The 24,288-nt window shown below is 40.6% G+C and overlaps 1 protein-coding gene across 1 annotated transcript in view; it reads right to left on the bottom strand.

The window, feature by feature from the left end:
• The window catches only part of LOC122816787 (dynein axonemal heavy chain 8-like), a 9,517,065-nt gene that overhangs the window by 149,136 nt on the left and 9,343,641 nt on the right, over positions 1 to 24,288 (bottom strand). Inside the window, 1 exon segment of the mRNA XM_044089814.1 lies at positions 7,671 to 7,703. Coding sequence (XP_043945749.1) covers positions 7,671 to 7,703 — 33 coding nt within the window.

Genomic DNA, 24,288 nt, shown 5'->3' with positions numbered 1-24,288 from the left:
TAACATCAAATTTGAAGTCCTGGCAAAGATATGGCCATTTGTTGAAATAATGTTAAGTGAACTTTTTCATGTTTTATTGGTTTCTTGTAAAGCCATTTTCCTTAGAGTTTCTGTAATTAAAGTTTTATTTCTTAGCTCTTTATTTTTTTCAAGTTTAAGATATTTTCTACTTTTTGTTAAATGTATTGAAAAGTTGACTGCAGAATCTTTATCTGTTGCAGGTAAGAGTAAACGGTGAGAGAAAGAATGGGTACCAGTAAAATTCTGAAGCCTATAAGGGACAAGGGATCAGTGACTGAATGAAAGCCCTAGGTTACCCTTCACTAGTTTTCATGCATGTAACACATTTGACACAGAGGTAACTAGCAATATCATTGATCAGGTTTCCTTACTCATTATATGCACAGTTTTTTTAGTGATTTCATGTTTACCTTGGTTTAATTAATTTAGTCTGTTAAAAATGTTCAGCTGCTTTACCAAAGTCTAATTTTACCACTCTGTTTTTGTGAGCATCTCTTAGTTTGATGTTATGGTAAATGCTAAAGTTTATAATCTCATGCTAACATTAAAATATTTTGCTTTCATATATTAAATGGAATTCAAAGTCAAATTGTGAAGCAAGCAGTGTGATCTTTTGCTGAAATTGAGAATGTGCAACTAGCTAGGTGGCAATTTACCAAACCACTTAGCACTACAGGGAATGAGATAAAATGTGTGGAAAAGGGAGTATGCAAGTAACCGCATAATGACATGCAAATGAAGAATTGCAGACTAATGCGTGTATAATGACAAGCAAATCAGGATAAGTTAAAAGCAGGTCATAACTCATAGTCATTAGGGGTGTAATCACACCCGCGGTGGTGGTGCTGCGGTAGCGTTGTCGTCTCACAGTAAGATGCTGTCCAGTTCGATTCTCAGCTAGAGCGTCTTCTGCGTGGAGACATGCATGAATGGGCGTACCTTCGTTGAAGGTTGTGCGTCAGGCCTGGCAAGCCGGTATGTAAAAATCAACTGCCAATCATTAGCGGACTGGAGTTCCGCTGTGGCGACCCCTAACCGGGAAAAGCTGAAAGACACAAACAAACACAAACAATCAGGGGTGACATCACACAAGTGGATGAATCCATGTATAAAGGCAAAAGGCATGTAGAAATTTGTAGACTTGCAGCTAGAAAAATGCTTGGAATAAGAGCAGATATCCTAGGTTCATAAGTATATAGTAAGCTAATGATCACAGGGCATTTATAAGCTTAACTGTGCAACAAAACTCACTTGTGTCCATATGTATAATGGGTGTTTATTAGGAAGGAGTATGTTAGCCAGGACGTTTCTAAAGGTTATCTGGGGGCTATGTTACTGTGGGCATTAATGTCTGCCTCTGTCTGTCAGAGACATGGGGGCAGATCCTGCGTGAATTTCCAATTTCCCATCCATTAGTGAAGGTTATACTTAAATAGGATTAGGGATGGACTCTGCTTCACATGGATGAGGAGCCTGTTCCTGAACATGGGAATCCCCTGAGATACATATCTGTCACGCCAACATGTCATTTATTTCACAAGCAAAATTTAAATCCTTGAATCCAGTGGTTCTGATGCTGTTCTTTTCACAGATGTACAAAAGGTCCATCAGAGCTGGATCCGAAGATGCTCCATATGCTAGGCATAGATTACCTCTCAGTAACCTGTAGGAGACAAGAGTATAGAAACAGGGCTATAAGGTTTTCCATACAAGCTTTATAGGGAACCTTTGTGGGTATTCCAACTGTTGCACATCTCTGGCCAGGTACATGCCAAAGGGGGCATCATATGCACTAATGGGTCTGATAAGGACCAAATAAACTGGCCCTATGATTTCCTTGGACCTGGATGCCATGACCTTAGTTACATGCTTGGTAACGCAGAATGATTTTTTTACTACCTTGGCCACATGTTGGTCAAATGCCAGATTACTGTCTACATTATGTTCCCAGATCTCTGAGTACCAGGTCAGCTCTTAGGGTATCTTATCACTGGAGTAATTAGCCTGGGTGGCAGTTTTTCCAAAAAGTACTATAATGCATTTCTTAGCATTGAGTTTAATCTGTTACTTTGACACCAGTCATTTGTCTGTGTTAGACCCTCTTGTAAGACATTTGTGTCATGGGGAAATCTATGATAGCAATCAGTTTGCAGTCATCTACAGCTTTGTGATTATTAGGCTATTAGCACAAGAGCCTTTACAAGCCAAGCCAATAATACCCAGGATATGACAATATTATATCTTAATTTCCAAGATACAGGATGGGGTGGTATCAGGGTAGTGGATCTTTGGGTATTGGAGCCCTGAGTCAATTTATAGACTGCCTCTGTCCATAAGGGACATAGGCAGTACCCCGGGAGTGAATTTATGGTTCCCCATCCATTTATCTATATTCTTTATGAAGAGAGAGTGAGGGATAGGCTTTGTTTTATGAAAATGGAAAGTTTATTTCATACATGAGGTAGCCATTGGAATACAAATCTGTCTCTCCAGCAATTTCTGTTAGAATCATAAATAAGTTTCAGGTTCATGGAATGCATGATCCTCATATAATTTATCTTATGAATATGTACCATTTTCATCAGGGCTGGATCAGAAAATGCCTTGTAGGTCAGGCATAAGTCACCTCTCAATAAATGATATGAGACAGAGTAAAGGGACAGGGCCTTTAGTTGGGCTGCAAAACATGTCTTTTTACACTTTTAATTTTTTAAACGAGAAACTTCTGGTGCTGCTCCAATTGGTGTAACTACTTGTAGATACATGCAGAATAGAGCATTGTACTCAATTATTGGCCTGACGAAGGCCGAGCACAATGACAGTTTGACTTCTTTTGAGCTTGATGCCATAGGATCATAGGAGATTAGTAGGCTAATGACCCTAGGGCCCTTACAAGCCCAGCCAAGTTTTACCCTTAATTCCACAATCAGCACTTATCACCCCTGTCCAACAGTGACATAGGTGGAACCCCTGGGGTGAATTTACTGTTACCCATCCAATCATCCAGATAGCGTTTGAAGAGGGCCAATGCTCTGCTTGACATGAAGCGGGAGTCTGTTCCAAAGGTGTGGTAACCTCTGGGAGACAAATCTGTCCCTCCAGGAGGTTCTATTAATGTCCTATACCAGGTTAAGGCCATTAGAGCCACTACCCATGCACCATTTGACTTATGGCTATGTAGCATTTCCAATAAAGCATGGTCAAAGATTTCCTTATATATAAGGCAGAGATCACCTCTGAATAGTCTGCACGATACAGAATAAAGTGACAGTGATTTCAGATGATCCTCACAGGACACATGCTGAAGACCTTGAATTTTCCTTGTGAGGAACCTTTGTGGCCTCTCCAATTGCTGCAGGTGCATGGAAAGGTACATACCAAAAGGGGCATTGTATTCAGTTATTGGCCTGATGAGGGAAGAGTACAGGGAGGTTCTAACTTCTTTTTTTTTTTTTTTTTGTCTATGCCCTTACTTATGACAGGAATAGTATAGAATGGTCTTCTTTCTTCCTGTCTTTTTGCACTGTGTTGTCTGTTCCTTCTTAGCTTTGGAGAGAATTATTTTTTCCTTTTGTTGACTAGCCTATTTATGTTAAGAGTCCACCAGGGTGGTTTACTTTTGCCAATAGTCATAGGTTTGACTCGGACTGGTACTGCCTCTTCATTGCTGCTATGAATGTGGTTGTACAATGCTTTTGTGTAGAGCTCAGAGTAGGCTTCAGTGTCATTTGGGTTCAGAGGGGCCTAGAAGTTTAATAAGCTGTGACTTAGTTTGAGGTAATTGGCCGTAGCAAAGTTCTTATCAGGTTTGGAGTTTGATGGGAGTTCTAGGTTAGTTTTAATAGCTCGGATCATTTTGTGTTCAGATGTTACCAGGGGGGAATTAATGCATGGGAAGGAGCAGCATCCCCCATGTCCATGAGTACTAGGTCTAGGATATTTGTTCCTCTAGTTGGAGAGCTAACTAGATGCTTCAGGGTGCTTGTAACGATGAATTCCAAAAACCTCTGAGCAAGTGAATTATGGGTCATATAAGTCTCCTAGTTTATGGCAGGGTAGTTGAAATCACCCATAAATATGGTGTTAGGTTGAATGTTAAGAGATTCCAGTAGGTTTAGGTAGGATATGTGGTTTTCAAGACTCATGTTAGGGGATCTGTAATTAGCAAGCATATGATAGGGGGTCACACTTATAGTTAGTTGGGCATGGGACAGCTCAGGTGACATTGTTGGAAAAGGTCTAGCAGAGTACTTGTCTTTTATACACACTGACACACCTCCTCACTTTGTTTTATCCTAAGCTGAGGGGGGATCAAAATGTATAAAAGACATTATAACCTTTGATAGCCATGGTGCTTTCCATGGTTCTGAGCCATGTTTCCGTAACTGCACATATGTCTGCATTCTCCAGGTTGAGGAGCACTTCCAGGGAGTGCAGTTTTTTTATATAAACTTCTAGCACTGAGCAGCAGTGCATTTAGGTAGTCTTGAGTGATTTTTGTTATGTTGGAGGGTTTAACAACTTGATACATTATAAAAAAAGGCACTATGAGGATAGATAAAGTTTTTACAGGTATCCGAAAGCTAAGTGGTGACATGTGTAAACCATCTCTGACAAAAGCATCATGGTTTGTTGATCATGTCTCTCCAGACTGACAGATATTGGATCCCCTTGTTGTGACACCTCGCCAGTGAGAATGTGACACGGGGTGGGGGTGCATCTCTCTCCTATATTGGTGAGTTCCAGCTCCAGTATGTCTGAACCTCTGGCGGGTGTGCGCACTATCTGTTCAAGGGTATTTGTGTTAATAAAGTCCAGAAATTGTTGTGCCTGTGAGTATGAAGCAGTGTATGTTTCCCAGTCTATAGAAGGGTAGTTAGTCTCCCATGAATAGGGTATTTGGTTTAATGGTGAGCATCTCCAGTAAGTCTAGGTGTGAGCTAATGGACTGTAGGGACATAGAGGGTAACCTACAGCTTGTTAGGATATGGCATAGAATGTTGTCAATGGTGATTTCCATGTGGATAAATTATAGAGCATCATCCTATTAAACCAACCTAGAGTTATGCTTGCTGCTAATATAGACTGACACTTCATCTTTTGTCCTTGTCTGTGCAGGTGATGGTCTAAATATGTGGAAGGCAATGAAGCCTTGCACTGCTGGAGTACTTTCTGCAGATTTAAACCACATCTTGTTAACAGCACAGATGTCTATATTCTCCAGAGTGAGGAGCGCTTGAAGGGATTGGAGTTTCTTGTTTAGGCTCCTAGCACTAATCAGTAATACCTTCAGGTTTCTTTGGGTTTTAAAAAGGATCTAAGGGGGTGGATAAAGTTTTAGCCAATATTTAGAAACCTAGGGGAGATGCATGCAGGCCATCCTTTGCAATTTTTTTAACCATATCCTCCCATGCAAACAAATATTGAAACCACATGGCAATTCACCAGAAACTAAGCCAATTACTGAAGTCAATCATCTTTTGTTTTACTGTGGCATCATCCATGTTGAAGTTAGACTGTTACTCAATTCAAGGCACATACCTGCCTGAGGACATATCTTCAGAGAGATCACCAATTTCTCTTCATATATTCCAAGGAAGTATGTCTCAAGTCATTATCGCTCACATGGACTATGACATAATCATACTGACACCTGTGGTGTAGTGATTTGAGTGCGTGTGTAATTTGACTGATCCTCCTTCCAGATAAGCAACTAACTATTATCTTCTCCTTGTTCAGTCTAGTGAGTGGGGCATATGTGTGTCATACAATGGAGTCCCCTATGACAACAGTACTGGGCAATGTGTTTGCTTGACTACTGGGCTTTGCTCTTAGGGCTCCACTGGGTGTAGTGTGGTGTTTGGTGTTGCTTTTGGTGAGTGCTTTAGAGGCTGCGGAGAATAGATGTTTCTGTTTATAGGCTTAGAAGGTCTTTGTGGTTTGGGAAGATTGTTTTTTAGTGCCTCAGCATAAGTTGACCTATATATGAAGTAGACACTATGTGCAGTGGATGTAGTGGGTGTGTTCTTGACAGCCTTGTTTGCATGCAAGATTCCTCCAGTGAAATTGTGTATGTGCATTTCTCACATACTGTGTTTGTTTTTTTAGGTTTAAATAGTAGTCTGTGAAAGTGAGACAATTGGTACATTGTCTCAGGATGCCCATATCTACCAAGCAGGCTATGGAGACAGTTGAAAATTGCAAATCCATATTTTCTAGACCTGTATTTGGGTGGGCTACTGTAGGTCAAGGAATGGGTTATAAAGAGGTCTCCTTCGATGGTCTCTGTGGTTTGGTACTAGACTAGGTTATTCTGTGTTATGATTTGATAGTAGTGCTGTTTAATTTGCAAACCAACTGTTCTAAGTTTGTCTTTATACAATGGCTTTGTGTTAGCTGCATTAAGTTACAGGTTTTAGTTCTAAGGGTAGTTTGAAAGATACAATTTACTTTCTAGACTTTTGTGTCGGTTAACTTCTTGATGTAAAAATACCAAGAAAGATTGCTTGTAAGCGTAATGCTACAAAACAATTTAAATAAACTACTTTGACAAGCGATTTTCAAATACTAGGGACCTTTAGAATGACTTAAAGTCAATATCAATGATTAAAGCAAAACAATAAAGCAGTAGCACTGTAAACGGTTAACAGAAGTGCAAAACAATAAAATAAATCTCTCATCAGCCAGGGATGGAGCAGGATTAACTCAGTATCCCCTCAGAGTATAAGGGTACCAAGCAGATGAGAATTCTGGGAAAATGAGCAGGAAATAGTTTGTAGTATGGATGGTTTACTCAAGTGCAATAATGGTTTACTACGTAGGCACTATTATGAACATATGAAAATCAATGGGTGGGAAAGTACTTAAAAAGTTTCACAACAAACAATAATGAAAGAGGGAAGGGAGGGACTTTGGAAGTCAGATTACCATAAGGGGCAGAAGCCAGATACTTAGCCTTTTAAATCACAACAGGACAAGGGTGGGAGGGCTGGTAAAAAATTCAAGCTGGAGCTCTAGTCCTATGGTTAGAATTTCAGGAACTTTTAGCTTAATGTCAGTGGGGGCTGGGGCAGACTCAAATAATAGGGTGAAAAACAGTAGCAATGTAAACAGAAAGGCAATAGAATGCAATTTTAAGCAGGTATGTACAGCTATAAAAAGTACTGTAGCACAAATCTAGGAGCAATAGATCACAGTTCTTCCTCAAATGTGTATGAGGCTACAAGACAGGGCCCTAGGCTGGGTTCAAAATACAAAAAAGTTGTTTTTTACATTAAATTTTACTTATGGAAATAGAAGTGCAGTATAATGTATAAACGATGCTAAAATCTTGCAGTAATACACAATCTTCCCAAAACTGCAAATGAAGCTATGAGACTAAGGTCCCAGAACAAACTAAAAAATGCAGACAGATAACTTTTTGGTTAAAACATGGACAAAAAGCAGGGAAGTACAAAAATGTCACCCCACAGGTCACTGTAAGTGCAACATAAATATTTAAGCAGAATTTAAATAAAAACTTTTTTTTCTTCCCATTTGATGAAAAGCTTGTATCTCACATTTTGAGGCTTTCCACACCTCTCAAGAGTCTTGCTCAATACAAAAGCATTATTCCTCTGAGACACTTGGCACTTCTAGACCTATACAGCAAGATAACTTCAAATTCATTCACATCTTCATAACTATAAACAAGACCTACTACTACATCCTGGTCAACTATAGCATCCCTCCATGACACCCACAACCAATGAGGTATAGTTAAACAAGCCTAAGTCCCTGAAAATCAAATGTAACATTATTATTCATGGGGATCTTAATTACCATCTATAAAGTGGATTACGTACTTCACAAATTTCTTCAATGCAAACTCATCAGATAAAATTGTAAACTTCTTGAAACAGGATCATGGGTGTTTGATTTGGTCATTAGAAATGCAGCCACTCTCATCCTCTGCACCTAGAGTTACACCATCTCTGGTTAGATTGGACCATTACATAGTGCCCTTTTGCCATTAGAACTCAGCCCATAACCCTCACTAACCTTACTACCTGCTGAGACTTCTCAAAGGCAATTTTGTTGATAGACTTAGAAGATTCAAGGGATCCCTTTCTCTTAAGGACTACATAGGAAAGACAGCCACATTTGTAATGAATTCATATTCTTACCATTGATACCTGCACCAAAACTTCAATCTTGACCCGAAACAAATATAGTGCAAAGTTTAGAAATAAACCTCTTTGGTAGAACCTCAACATAAACAAACTGTATAATAAAAGACAAAGAAAAAAAAACACTTTCCGTTAAGACCAAAGTGAAAACCCGTATCTCATAACTATATCCAGGAAGCTAAAAATAAATAGTTGAGAAACAAAATCAAATATCCCAAAGCTAGATATCTCACCACGTTTGTTAAAGAAAACCACAAGTTATTCCTTAGGTATATCAGGAAATTTAAAAACAATACTCAGCACTGCTCAGAGTTCCACATACTTAGCCCCCTGAAGATATAGCCAGCATATTAGCTGACAAATTTAGTTCAAACCTCTCTTTTGTATCTTCACCTAACTTCCACATCCATGACCTTGTTGATAGCCTGACCTCCAATGATCTCCTCTGAGCAAATCATAACAGCCTTTTCAGAGACAAAAAAGACTAGCTCCAGGGGTCTGATAATGTACCAAGGTGTTTCTTAGTTAGTGTGAAGCATACTCTGAATGAATCACTCCACAATCCTTAATCTCAGCCACTCATCTGGCTTCGTGCTGGAGAACTAGTGAACAGCTTTAGTCAACCTACTTCACAAAGGAAGTTCCACAATTGTTCCCAGCAACTACAGAATCGTAAGCCTCACATTCTTATCTGCAAAACAATGGAACACATTATTATTATTATTCTCTCATAAATATATATATATATATATATATAGCCAAAAGTTCCTTGACTTTAATTGGTTTGGGTATGTGCAGGGTAGGTCCTACCTATTTAATCTTGTTGATTTCTTTAAAAAAGTCACTGAGACCTTGGATGAAGGCAAACTGGTGCATACTTCATACCACTACCTAGCCAAGGCCTTTGACACCATTCCTCACTCAGACATCATAAATAAGTTAATCAAGCTACATTTAAGCCCCTACATTACAAATTAGTTCACTGACAAAACCCAGAAGTCCTATAACCAGTAATATCCTGTGTCCCTTAGGTTATAGTACTGCAGATGTTCCTGTTTGGTATATAGTTCTTAGATGTCAGGGAACTTTCAACTACCAATATATGTGTTTATGAGGTCCATAATAATGTGTTCCATTGTTTTGCAGATAGAGATTGTAAGGACAAATGGATGGGAGACAGCATATTCACCCTGGCTGTGGCACCCATGTCACTCATGGACAGTGGTAGTCGGTGTTTATCATAGACTTACTCTATGAATTGTCCATCTAACCAAGGACAATTGAGGCAACTCAGGATTAACATGGCTTGGTTTGTAAGGGATATAGGTCTGCTAGCATAGTAACCTCATATTAAACTATGTCAAAGTGGATGTCAAGCTCCAGTGGCTAACCAAGTTTATTGCTGACTGCAAAGTTATTGCTATCATAAATTCCCCAGATGGCTTCCAGGTTTTGCAAGGAGAACTTACACATACAAAAGTACAGTTGTGTAAGCTGTACTTACCCATAACAGTAGATGTCTGAATTCTTCACTGCTGCAGTAGCAAATCAGTTGTATCCTGCTAAGGATACAGATAATAGCTGGCTTCCAAAAGCTGTCACTCTGGCTGTTTATAGGCTTAGCCCTTTTGGGAGGGAGCTATATAAAGAACAAGAGTGACTGCAAATCCTCAGGACTTTCTTGTCCCTAACTAAAAATGACAACTCATCCTGAACTAAAGCAAGATATAAAAAACAAAATTTAGCTTTGTATCCCACTAAAACTATATACAAGAAGGGGGTGGTGGGTCTGTGCAGCTACTGCAGAGATGAAGAATTTGAACATTTACTGTTATGGGTAAGTGCAATTTACACAACTGTACTATGTTCATTATTCTCACTTCTGCAGTAGTCTATGGGTAGATTACCATAGCTTATCCGGGGAGGAGGAGGAAGGATAAGGGGCGAGGAGTCCATGGAGAATGGTCATAGTAAAACCTGCTCTGGACCTGGAAAAGGAATCCAGTTTGTAATGCTTTGTAAATGTATAGAATGAGGATCAAGTTGCTGCTTCTAGAATACTTCCAGAGTCCACCCTTTCCAGTATGCCATCGTAGATACTCAGGCTCTAGAGAAATGTGCCTTAACACTGTCTGGAAAGGACTTTCCAAGATGAGAGCAACAAAATACAATAGTAGAACACAGCCACCTGGAAACAGTCTATTTAGACACAGGTAACAACTGTTAGTCCCAGAACAGGAAATACATACGCTGCTTAGCTTTCCTGAAGGACTTACATCTGTTGAGATAATACTCGAGTTGCCTTTGCATACATCAAGAGTGTGTACAATCATCTCTCCTTTGTTTTTAGCATCTGGATAGAAAGCAGGCAAATTGCTAGCCTGATTCAATGTAAACTCTGAAACAACCTTTGGCATGAAAGAGGAAGCCACAGGATAGTAACTCACACAAGTATGTGAGCACCAGTGTCACAACATCCCTTATGGGTCCATGATCATTGGTTAGGCACCAATTATAAAATCTATTCCACTTTCTAATATATGATGTTTTAGCAGCAGGCTTTCTTGCCTCCTTCAGTACATCCTGCATATCCTCATGAACAAAATGTTTAAAAGGTATCAAACCTGAATCATCTAGGCACTCAGTTAAAGTTGCTTGATTACAGGGTATATCAAACTCTCCTTGTGTTGTGTGAGTAGATCCCGTATGTGAGAAAGCTAATGGCAAATGCCTCTGGGAAATTCCATAAGAAGAGGCAACCAGAACGGAGTCACAACAATGAGTTTTGGAGAGTCTCTGAATCTTCAGAATTATCCTGGAAATCATTGAAAAGGTTGGAAATGCATATAGGAACATCCCCGACCAGGGAAATGAAAGAGCATCTGTACTCTAGGCCTGCTTGCAGTGAGTCCTGGAACAGTATCTGTTTACTTGTCTGTTTTGAACGGAGGCAAACAAATCTACCTGAGGTGTTTACATCTGGATCAGTTTCTGGAAAACCTCTTCTTTGAGTTTTCACTTGTGAGAGTCTGCCGAGGATCTCTTTAGCCTATCTGATACTGTGTTTTGCTCTGATGGTATGTAATATGCTTTGAAGCTTATACAATGCTGTAGCGCTAACTCCCAAGACATCACTGCCAACCTTCACAGGGGAGGGAAAGACCTGCTCCCTCTTCTTTGTTTATGTAACACACCACTGTGGTATTGTCTGCAATCACCTGTAATTGTTCAGGGGACTACAAGTCATGAAGAGGTTCTATAGTATGAAACATCTCTGACATTTAAGCAATTTGGTCTGTTTGAACTGTCCCAAAGGCATTGCACCTTTAGCCCCATAGAGATTAGTCCCCGTGCACAAAGTGGGGTGTCTTATTGTCTTCATCGGTGTCATTCTTTCTTGATAAAGACCAAAACTGGCATCTGAAAATCACAGAAGTTGAGAATGTCGAGTCCACATTTTTTAAAGCATTAAATTTTTCTCAAATGTAACCTGACAAGAGTCAAAAACCCTAGACTCCTGAGATATTCTCTGGTTGATGTCATAGACTGATTGGAGAAGGTCACAAAAGTTTCCAGGTACAGATTCACCTTTTCTGCGTAAGGAATACCTTCAAAGAGATGTATATAGTTGTAGTTTAAAACCATAATTTTATGTGATACACTCAAGGAGAGTTTTTGAGCATTTATTTGGAAGCCCAGATTAGTAAGGAGTGAAGGCATCTGGCAAAAGACTCTGCAAAGAACTGTAAGTTGTCTACATAAAGAAAAATGTGAATGCCTTGCAGTCTGCAACGAGCTATCACTGGAGCTAGACATTTTGTAAAAACCCTAGCATCTATAGCTAACTCAAAGGTTAATACAGGAAAGTGATAATGTGAGCCAGACACAAAATTTGAGAAATTTTCTGAAGCCTGTGGCTATAGGAATTTCTTGATAAGCATCTTTTAGGTCTAATGTTTCCATAAAACTCTGAAGAGGAATGACTGGTAACAGACTCTGAAGGGTCAACAATATGAATTTTTATGCATTCACAAACAATTGAGAAAAGAAAAACATATAGAACTAGTATCTAGGAAAGCTTGTTCTATAAAACCAGAAACATTCTGAAGTAGAACTCTTCCTCCTACCTTTGGTCTACAGGCGTATTATGACTGCTAAGGTAAGTGTGTGGCCGAACCTGAGGAAAATCTCTGGTTGGTTCAGAATGGAGGGAGGAATTCCCCTGAAAGGAGGTACGTGTACCCAGTGCCAAGTGTAACCCTCCTGAATTAGTATTAGTACCAAGGAGTCTGTTGGTCAGTCCTATGGGTCAGACTTAGAGATGTAGGAACAGGAGGGGAAGGGGAGGAATGCTGCCATAGTCATTCTGAAGCTGTAGTCTGTCACTTTTTGAAGGGGTCCCTGTTTTTTTTTTCCCTTCCTGCTATCTCTTCTTTATTTCATGTTTGCCAGTGCCAGGGATTGATTATTTTCTCTTTAAAAAAAGCACAGGGTTTGTAATATTTATAATGTGGCGCTTGAAAAATCTCATTAACTCCTTGAAATAATTTGCCTCTGTCATCAAACTGTTTAAGAACATGAGAAGCAACTGGACCAAACAAAACTTCCTAGTCTAAAGTAAGTTTAAAATCTCCAACTTTTATCTTATAAGAAAACTTGTGAGTACATACCAGGCATAATTTCTCAAAATGGTACAGTAGTACTGGACCTAGATACAGTATCTGCATCATCATACACATTCTAAAAAAAGCATATTTAGACATCTGAGACTGGTTAGAAACTGAAGGATTCAGATAGGACCTACCTTTTGAAGGAAGTGTGGCAGAGGAATCCCATAAACGAAAGGTCCACCACTTGGCAGAATAAACTGGAAGAAGGAAATTATCTCATCAATATTTCTAATATCTTACCTTCTTGTCCACAGTGGAAAAGTTCATATTAATAAGTGTTCTGCCTTTCTTGGGGACTAAAGGCTGAGGTTATTGCAGGCAGCAATTAATACATCCTGCAAGGCTGACATAATAGGAGGCGAATGAGTAGCATGGAGTAAATCTACTTGCAGTATACCACAACATCTCATCAGTTTAGAGACAACATCCAATTGTTCCCGCAAAAACACATCATTCATCCAGGAACCAGTGTTAGAAAAGGAAAAATCCTCTAATGGAGTTGGAGAGGACAAACTTTACTCTAAATCAGAGTCTTGGGCTTGAGAATCAGACAAAGAAAAAAAACTGTCTCTGTCTATGTCAGAATCCTCTGACACATTTTCCTAAATAATATATTAGCTAAGTTAGCTTTCTGGTATGCATTTTTGCTCTCCAGGATAGAAAGCCTGATAAAATCCTGGCTAAGATAAGAAAATCATGCTTATGAACAGCGAAAATGTATTTAGATAAGCAATGTCTAACCTTTCATTTATTTTTTTTTTTGCTGGAAGGAATCCGACTGGGAGATTGTACTTAATCCTGGACAAGAGGTCTCTTTTTTCCTGGTCCCTCTGACAAGAACCTCCCAAATAAAGTCCCAGACCCAAAGAAGATGTTTCTCCCATGCTTGTACTGGACACTGGAACAGCTGCAGAGGATGTGTCTAACCCCCAGGCTAATAGGTAGCAATACACAGTACAGAGTTTATACTTATTAATTTTAAGGACATAAAGTAATTATTGCGGATAACAATCTTGGTGAAGACACAATAATAACAACTTCTCATGAAATCTTATCATCATCTGTAGAATTACAAATCATTACAGACTCTACCTCATCAATTGTGTTGTCAGTAGATAATATGTTTTATTAAGGAATTTAGATAGCAAAGAAATGAATGTAGATAAGATGATGAATATAAACTGAACTAGTGGTTCACATAGTTTTTCAAAAACACAGTAAAAGAATAAGATGCACTGAAAATTATAGGCTAACAAAGAATGGTTCAGAATCCAGGGGTGTATGTGCTTACAAATGGCAAAACACATCCCTGGATTCTGAATCATCCTTTGTTAGCCTGTCATTTCAGTGCATCTTATTCTTTTACTGTATCTTTGAAAAACAATAATAATACATACATGGAAAACTGTAGCAAAAATGTCAGTACTGATGGAGTACCCAAGCCAAAAGTGCTACCAGTAAGGTAATAAAAAGGAGAAGAGGTTCACAGTATCATGGGTTAGTCCTGTATTAGCGACTACTATTACATTATTTGTATTAAAAGATCAAGTCCAGAGTTGTTTTTATTTTTTTTTTGCAACATTTCTTTTTGTTATAATTATGCTCTCACCAAGCAAAGTGGGCTTTCTTATTCTAAAATGTGTTGTTTTTACTTTAGTTGCTACAGTGAACCTATATTTATTAAGTTTAGCACCAGAATTACCTGTTCTAAAGACTTAAACCTTGCCTGTGATATAAATAGGACCTGCTGGAGAGATAGGTATGTATCCCCATCCATGTGAAGCAGAGGTCCTTCCTAACCCAGTTCAAATGCAACTTGGACAATTGGATAGGAAACCAGAAATTCATCCCTGGTTTGGCACCTATGTCTCTAATGCAAACAGATAACCTGTAAATTGTCCATTTCCCATCCCCATGCTTACACTTATCAAGGGTGTCAGAAGTTGTCAGATATTCGGGATGCATGACTATGCTTAAAAAGGCCCTTGTGGTCATTAGCCTAATAAACACCTATAAACCTATGAATTTATACGTTTAATAATCTGATGTTTCTGTTTACCATATGCTGAGCAACTACCCAATTACCTCCTGATTCCACATCATCCAGCCCCGCCTTCTAATGCTGCACTACAGGAGTGAAGCAGTTCTGTAGTGGGTTAGCACATTTTCTTAAGTCTGCAGCAGATTTTATTACAAAGTAACTAGAATGTTGCACAGTCAGTAATAAAGTCAGACAATAAATAAAAAAATTAATAAATAAATAAATGCAGCCAAATGAAAGGCAACAAAAGTGAGATGGAACAGGATAAGATTCTTAGTAAGATGTGTAGTGTTTAGCATCCAGTGTAGTAAAACTAATAAATCAATGTCTACAAATGGATTTTAGGGAGAAAACTATCAACGTGTGATTGTGAATCATCTCAATGACAGACCTACTGTACAGTGCATTTGTATGTTGTACCACAATGAATAATTGCTGAAAAAGAAAACATTGGAATAATCTGTGAAAATGAAGATGCAGCAAAGTGATATCATATTAGTTAACTGTTCACTATAGTGTGATAGAGTGTGTGTGTGTGTGTGTGTGTGTGTGTGTGTGTGTGTGTGTGTGTGTGTGTGTGTGTGTGTGTGTGTGTGTGTGTTATACTGTAGTGTCTAACAGGTTTTAAATTTAATAATTCCGCAGAAGAGCACATAATTTTGCCTTCTTTCCAGACCTCTCAGCTGTGCCTCATTTTGTCTCATATGTTTGCCTTGTCCCTAGTAAAGGTTTTAAATTTCTAGTAAATCATAGGTACATAATGCCAGTACTGTTCAGAAAATGCATGTTGATGCAAAACCTGAATAACAGACATTAAATGTATATTAAAACAAAATAGTGTTACCATCTGTCCCTCTCTGTAAGGGACAGTCCTTGAGAAACCTTCATTGGGCAGTTACATCCTTGGGGAAAAAAATGGCAAATGTCTTGAGATTTTAGGATAAAAAAATATTTCTTAAGTTTTCTTTACTAGTTGCATAAAACAGCTATTTTGAATCTGAAACACTTCAGTGTTATAAGAAATAGCATAAACAACTCAAATGCTACAAGAATAAGATTTTATTTTGGCAAAAGAGTGACATTTTGCCTTTGCACTGGCCATGGGTATAGTCTATCCTGAAAAAAATAGTATTTCTACAAAAATGTCTCACTTTGGGCATTTGAAAAGGTGGCAACCCTAATACAAAACAAGCATATGATTTGTTCATTTGTCCCCTTTATTTTTGGATTAGTTCAGAATGTATGCTGCTGTCAGTTCAACAGTGCTAAGTGTTTTTACTAACTTTCAAAGCTGGAAAAACATTTCACACTCCTATGGTTTCTCTTTCTCTTCTTTGTTTCTTTCATTTTTTTCTGTAACTGGTATTTTGGACAAGTCTGTGGTTTCCTCCATAAAACTGATCAATCAGTCCACTGGTAGACAAATGTTTATTAGTTTTACATCTATTTATTACACTGTATGCCAAGAACTATACACCTTATTAAGAATTGTATCCTGTTCCATCTTACTTTTGTTACCTTTCACTTGTATATAGCTTTGTTTATTTTTTATTGTCTGACTGAGTTACTGAATTTACTGCATTCTTGTTACTTTATAATAAAATCTGCTGCAGAATACAGAAAGCATGTCAAACCCGGGATGTAGATGCTGCTTTTTCAAGTTTAGTCTAAGGTCTGGTACTGCTATCCCACACCCCCCCCATGCATCCATGCTACCCTGCCCCCAATGCATCCATGCTGCCCCACCAAAGTTCAGTATTCTGAGTTGTCCACAGTCACTCTTAACTGGCATTCAGTAGCAATGATTCACTGCAGCAAGCACTGTACCACATCAAGGTAGCCAGTCACAGATACATCACAAACAGAAAATGCAAGTTAACACAGATCCAGTTATTACAGCAACTTTCTAAGTTTATAAGAGCAGTATATCATATTGGTCCCTATTATTGGGTCTTCGTTCACTCTGTCTCTCACATGCACAGAAAATGCATATTAACACAGATCCAGTTATTCCAGCAACTTTCTAACAGCAATTTTTAAAATATGTCCCTATTGTTGGGCCTTTGTCCAGATTTCATATCCTTCAGAAATATTTCTTACAGTATTGCATCTCTGGTTTCATTCAGAACTGTCAGATAGCATCTTTAAGGGTTAGAACCAGTAATTTAATTTCTTACTAATTTCAAAGTTTGAGATTAACCTCTTCTCTTCCAGAATCCACTGTTAAAACATATACATTAAGCAGCTGCAATACAGTCTTTTTAATAACAACTGCATTAGTCCATGCTCCAAGCTACCTGGTGTAGAGTACATATTGACATCCAGTAAAGGATCTCCTTTGGCTTCAGCCATGGTTGAAACAGATAAAAAACAACAATAAAATACACAAAATCTGTTCAAAACTAGTCCCAATTTGAAAACCACAACAAACCAAAAAAAAAAAAAAACTGGAACCAAACTGAAAACCAAAGAACCATATTTTTAATAACAACGGCATTAGTCCATGCCCTGAGCTATCTGGTGTAGAGTACACACTGACATCCAGTAAAGGATCTCCTTTGGCTTCAGCCATAGTTGAAATGGATAAAAAATAACAATAAAATACACACAATCCATTCAAAACCAGTCCAAATTCAAAAATCAGAACAAACCAAAAAAACTGGAACCAAACCTAAAACCGTTGTTATTAAAAATACAGTTCTTTATGTATTTTATTGGTGTTTTTTATCCATTTCAATCATAGCTGAAGCCAAAGGAGACCCTTTACTGAATGTCAGTGTGTACTCTACACCAGACAGCTTGGAAGCATGGACTAATGCCATTGTTATTAAAAATATGGTTCTTTGGTTTCAGTTTAGTTCCAGTTTTTTTGGCTTGTTTTGGTTTTCAAATTGGGACTAGTTTTGACAGCTACTAAGCAACTTGCTACAGTTTCCACTGAGAAGATCTTTTTCTGTAACCTGAACTTGACATTTTGGGGGCAATAGGTGAACAATTTGAGGGGGATTGGGTCTTAGTCATTTTGCAGTATAAGTTCTGTGAAAGTCTGCTGAGGGCTTTTGCAGTTGCTGTTAAAAAGAAATTATGTCTTACCATAAGGTTCCAGCTGTGCTGTTCATCTTCTTTCATTCATCACTGATGGGGTTCAGTTCCAAGCCCTCGGAACCGAGTCAGCCTATTACCATGCTCGCACCAGCCAAAAAAACTCTCAAGCTAAGTCTCTGCCCAGAATGCCCTTCTTCCTGTTACCTCAGAGCGAGTTTGCTAAAAATGAAGTACAGCTGGAGTCATTTCTACGCAAGTACCCACTTAGACCCAAAGCACCCCCCAGGAGCCTTTGGAGGGGGAAGGAGGGTGGGAAGTGATGAATAAAAGAAGATAAACAATACAGACGGAACATTATGGTAAGACATAACTTCTTTATCTGATGTTGCTAATCTTCTTTCCATTCATCACTGATGGGACAGAAACCCAAGCTACCTTGAGGTCCATGGGCGGCCCTTATGGAAGAACATTTCTGAGTACCATTGAGCCAAAGGCAGCTCTCCCCCTGGAGACCAGGTCCAATTTGTAAGCCCAAGTAGCTGCTGCGCAGATGTCATCCATGGATGCCCTGGAATGGAATGCTATACAAGTTGCCATAGATCTAGTGGAGTGGGCTTTAACTTTTGGCATGGATTAATTATGCAGGGAATAGGTGACACATATGCAGTCCCTTAGCCATTTTGATAATGTAACCTTGGAAACAGCCTCTCCAATTTTGCTTCCCAAAAAGGGGATGAAAAGCTATTCAGATTTACAGATAGGTTTGGTCCTGTCTAGGTAAAATATTAATTGTCTATGTACGTCTAAGGTGTGAAGGCAATACTCTCCTCTACTGGCAAAAATTCAGAAAGAACACTGGTAGATCACTAGACTGGTTAACAGAGAATTCAGAAACAACTTTAGGAAGAAAGGATGGGTTTGTTCAAAGTGACACACTGTCTTTATTGAAAGACCAGGTAGGGCCTCTTGATAGAAACAATGCCTGCAGCTCCGAAACTCTTCTGGCAGAGGTAGTGGCTACCAGGAACAAAGATTTCCAAGACAAAAACTTTAGGTCACACTTAGTCGTAGGCTCAAAGGACTTTTGAGTCAAAGACTGGAGGACTAAAGTGAGGTTCTATGATCTGAGAGGAGGCCTGAGATGAGAAGTCCCTTTGAGGAATGCCTTGCAGAGGTGTAACGAAATAAGGGTGTTGCCATCTATACCATTGTGGAAGTTGGAAACTGCCACTAGATGTACACGTACTGTAGAAGCAGAGGCTCCATTATCAAAAAATGTAGCCAAATATTGAAGCACTGCAGTAACTGGAGCCGAATACGGGTCTAGCATGTTATCCTTGGACCACATAGAAAACCTTTTCCATTTATCCTGATATAGTCTTCTGGTGGATGGTTTGTGAGAGGCCAGAATATCTCGAACAGGTGAGGGGAGATTAGCCTGCCTGGCGACTAGCAGAAGTGGAGAAAACAAGCTGTCAGCTTGAGAGTGGACAGGTTTGGGTGACTCAACCCTTGGGAGTGAGTGATCAGATCTGGAAAGGTGTAGAGAAGTCCTGTGAGCCAATTGTGGATCAGAGCATCCCTCTGTGACTCTCGGTGACTCTCTCTCTGGGGTAAGTAGGGCAAAGTAGCTGCTGCCCTTGGTGTTTGATGGGGAGGTGAAAAGATCACAGCAAGGCTGGCCCCAGTGACTGAAGATTACAGACGCCACCTCGGGTTGAGGGACCACTCATGGGGCATGAGGATGCATCTGCTCAGTTTGCCTGCAATGACGTTGGAACTCCCCGGGATATGCATTGCTATCAGAAAGCGATTGGAAGCTATCTCCCACTGACAGATTCTCATGGCTTCTCAACAAAGGGGGTAGGACTTGGTTCCTCCTTGCTTGCTGATGTACCAGACCACTGACATATTGTCTGACTGGACTGCAATTATCCCGGAGGGGAGAGCCACATGGAATGTCTGCAATGCTAACGGCACGGCTCTCGGTTCTAGGACACTGATATGCAGGTGGGCCTCTGAGTTGGATCATGTGCCTTTGACAGTCTTTCCCTGAAAATGCCCCCCCCCCCCCCCAATCAGGGAAGCATCCGTGGTCACAATGTCTGAGGGCTGAAAAGGTCAGCTCCAAAGATCTATGTATGGCCTCATCCACCAAAGCAGGTCCTGCTTGCAGGAGTTGGTTATTCGAATCTTGTAATCCAGGGGATGACAGTTTCGGAACCATTGACACAGAAGGAGCCATTGCAGAATTTGCATATGTAGCTTTGCTAGAGGCACTATTGGAACTGATGCAGCCATAGAACCTAGGGTTTGGAGAACTTCTCTTACAGGGACTGATGTTTGAGAAAGAATCACTCAGATTTGAAGCCTCAGTCGACGGAGTCTGTGAAGAGGGAGTGATACCAGACAGGACTGAGTACTGAACACTGTTCCAATGAACTCTATTTGTTGCGTAGGGATAAGATGTGATTTTTTCCCAATGTATCGTTATTCCCAACAATTTTGCCAGAGAGAGAGAGTATGTTGTAGTGTAGTTACCAGAACATGCTTGGTAGGGGCGGTAAGAAGCCAATCGTCTACATATGGAAACACCCAGAATCCTTTTAGTCTCAAGTGAGCTGTTACCACTGCCATGCATTTTGTGAACACTCTGGGGGCTGTAGAGAGACCGAACGGCAGGGCACAGAATTGGTAATGACTGGCTGATAGCCGGAAGTGAAGCAGACTCCTGGAGCATTTGTCCATCTTGATGTGGTAATAAGCATCCTGGAGATCTATAGAGCACATCCAATCACCTTCTCTTAAAAAGAGAAGGATAGACTGAACAGTGACCATCCAGAATTTGGTTTGGGTGACAGACTTGTTTAAGCTGCTGAGATCCAAAATGGGTCTCCAGTCCACGATCTTTTTTGGCACCAAAAAGAATCTCGAGTAAAATCCGAATCCACGCTTGTCTGGTGGGACTAGCTGAATGACTCTTTTTTGAAAAAGCTTTATAATCTTTGGAGCTGCTGCTCCCTTTGACTGGGTGTAACGTTGGGAAGTTTTCTTGGAAATTTTTGGCTGACAAGAAAGGGGAATGGTATAACCTCTGGTGATAATATTCTGCACTCAGCGACTGGTGGTGATACAGTACCAGGCAGCTTGGTGCAGAGAGAAACGACCCCCGACTGCTTCCAGAGGTAAGCAATCGGGCTGCACCTTAGGAGTGCTGATAAGGCTGCCCAGAGAAAGAGTCCCTGGAGCCCTGGCTACGAGTACTCCCTCTGCCTCTATAGGGGCACCTTGCAGAATTGATACGCCCTCTGCCTCTGGGAGTATCATCATCACGTGTGGCACGGAAAGGACCCTGAGATTTCTTATGCCACATTTTCCCACTCCTCTGATTCCTGGAGAAGGTATGTTGAGGGTTTGAAAACCATAGGCCTACCACAGACAGGGTTTTTCCATCTTGCTCGCACCTGGCTAGTGTGTCCTTCACTGTGGAGCCAAAGAGGGATGAAGCTTCGATGGCAGCATTCAGAAAGGAAGACTTGAAGGGATCCGGGAGGTCACAGATGTGCATCCAGGCATGATGTCTCATAACAATGCCTGAACCCACTGCTGTAGCCGCCCCTTCAGTCGCGTGTGAGAGCAACCTCAGGGAAAAGTTGGATATTGATTCCAGGGATGGTAGCTGCGAGGCCACTTTGTCCTTGACCTCGTCAGACAACTGTCCTGCGAGTGTCCCATAGAGTTTGGAGATCAAGTCCCTCTGGAGCCTCGTAAAATGTGCCAAATAATTCAAGGACCATACAGCAAAGGTCCCTGATGCAAAAACATGCTTCCCAAGTCTGTCCACTGCCCGGAACTCCCTGTTGGGTGGGTGGACAGTGGGACTTTCCTCAGCCAAATCCTTTTTTGTGGCCACCACCACCACCATAGAATCAGCTGGTAATCCTTTGGACCAGTGCAGATTCTCAACAGGAGGGGATAGAATTTTGTCTGGTCTCTGGGGGATCACCTCAATGGAATCAGGGTTCTTCCACGTGCGCTGACGATGAGCTGGATGAGCTCATCAGCAGGCAATGATCACCTGAGAGGTAGATGGCCAGGCACGAAAGGCCTGCAGGAACATGGGCTCCTCAGACGAAGGGTTGGAGGGCTTCCAGTCACCTCTCTGTTTTAACATCTCCAGGATGTCTCCAAAGAAGACATCATCAGGAGGTGACTATGGGGACCTTTCACCAAAGTAATCTATGTCTTCCATTAAGGACTCCTCAGGCGAGTCCACGTGCTTCCTCTTGGATGTCTTCTTTTGAGGGGGCTCCTCAGGGGGGTCTCTGAGGAGGACTCGGAAGAGTGGGTACCATGAACAGGGGTGTCCTGCGGCTTCTCTGCCCAGTATCCTGGCGGTGGTGGTCTGTGACAGCTGCAGCTCGGGGAAAAAAAATGGAATTCTAAAATCATAGGAGTGCTACCAGAAGCAAGAGCCCTGGCCCACCCAAAGAGGGTTGGGAGCCCAGAACCGAGGAAGACAACCTTGGGATCAGGGTCACACCTCGCTCCAACGGACCCACCTCCACAGGTGGAGCCTCAAGCAAAATCGGCGCAGACACAGCCATCGGCGCAGAGAAGAGAACCAAGGAGAAATTTGGCACCATACCATGGGCTAATGCACCTGTCCTCCAATCCCCAGATTCAGGAAGGACCGGTTCGGCGGGAACCAAAAACCAAAGGGACAAACTCGGAGCCGGAGTGAGGTGCACCATAGCCACTGAGGTGGTGGGTTCCAAGAAGGATGTCAGAACAGAAGGCTTCGGAACCGAAATGGTTGAAGGAGGAGTGTAAGATGGAGTCCATAGATAAGCAACCCAAGTCCAGCAGGTGAATGGGTTTTAGAAAGTGATGGAATCCCCCTGGCTACCAACAGCTGGTCCACAAGATGCACCATGTTGTGTTCCAAAAGGGTCCTGGTGGATCTAGTGGATACTCCAGACGAGGAGTCAGGACGTTCAAGAAATTAGCTATATGCTTGGCCCATAAATGGCTCTACTGAGGGAGAGTATCGGGTCCATGGTGCAAGGTCTGCTGGCACCGAAGTCTCTAGTTTCAAGACCAGAAGCAAAGGGGTCAGATCCAGTGAGGTCGGTATAACGTTAATTGCCAAAGTGGCACTCAGAGCCGAAACGGTCAGTTCCAAAATGGAAAGTGAAGTCGAAGGTGCCAGAGGCAGGCCCTGTGCCAATACAGGCCTTGGTATCAAAGGTTTTGAGATGGTCAGAGCCAAGGAAGGCAGAGCTGAAGAGGCAGATTTATGTTCCGATGATAACATAGGGACATTAGATTTCCCAGGTTTGATCTGATCACCCGATGGTGAATAAGGAACAGAATGGAATCTCTTTTTGTCCTTAGAAGGAGGGGTTGAGACCTCCATTGCAGAAATGGCCTCTGAGAAGGGAGACTTGATTAACCCCTTCAGAATGAGTCTATTTTTGCACTCATTAAGAGTGCGTTGGCTGAAACTTTGACAAATATCACATGGAGGCTGCACCAAAAGGTGGGCCACTCCCAAACAGTATATACAGTCATCATGCAAGTCACTGTTAGATAACTTGCCCTTACAAGAAGTACAATGCTTAAAGCCAGAGGTACCCTTCTTATCCGACATTTTAATAGAAAAGTCAGTAACAAAAAGGCACAGCCTGACCATCCATGTAAAACAAGGTTTATTGCTTCAAGCTTTCAAGTTGAAACTCTTTTTTCAATAATGAATCAGTACATTAAAACCACAGATTAAATATAGAACACCAGCGAATCACATAACATATCTCATAAACACATTATATTATTATACAATTTACATAATTAATATAGTTGACTAAGCCTAGTTCACTAAAAAATTTCATTAAAAACAATGGTCAACTTAACAAATTTCATTACTGCCTAAAAAGCTCCACAGGACAACTGTAATACTCTAACTAACATATGCTTATCTTAATTTCAAAATGGGTTTAATACTATTAGTTTTAAGCCCTGGATAGACATCATATCTAAAAAAAGTTTATCCATTTGTATTCTGCTCTCTCTGTGACATTCACAATGCCCCAAATCTAAAAATAAATCTACAGCTCCCAATACAGGTGCAGCAGAGGGAGAGAGACTGAAGCAAGCAAAGAGGAACACCACAAATGAAAGACTTGGGGGCAAGACCGAAGGTAGGCCCTATAACAAGAAGCAGAAAGACTTAGCAGGATATACTATTGTTAACTTGTCTGGCTTTGAATTTTCTGAACTGGAACTGAGTTTACTAGACAAGGGTTTAACTTTTATTCCAACTGGTAATGGTGTATTGCATGCC

The sequence above is a fragment of the Protopterus annectens genome, chromosome 1.part1 (genome assembly GCF_019279795.1).
Source record: "Protopterus annectens isolate FY-2018-M chromosome 1.part1, PAN1.0, whole genome shotgun sequence".
Taxonomy (NCBI): domain Eukaryota; kingdom Metazoa; phylum Chordata; order Ceratodontiformes; family Protopteridae; genus Protopterus; species Protopterus annectens.
Note: the sequence above shows the minus strand (reverse complement) of the source record. Positions and strands in the feature narration are given on the sequence as shown.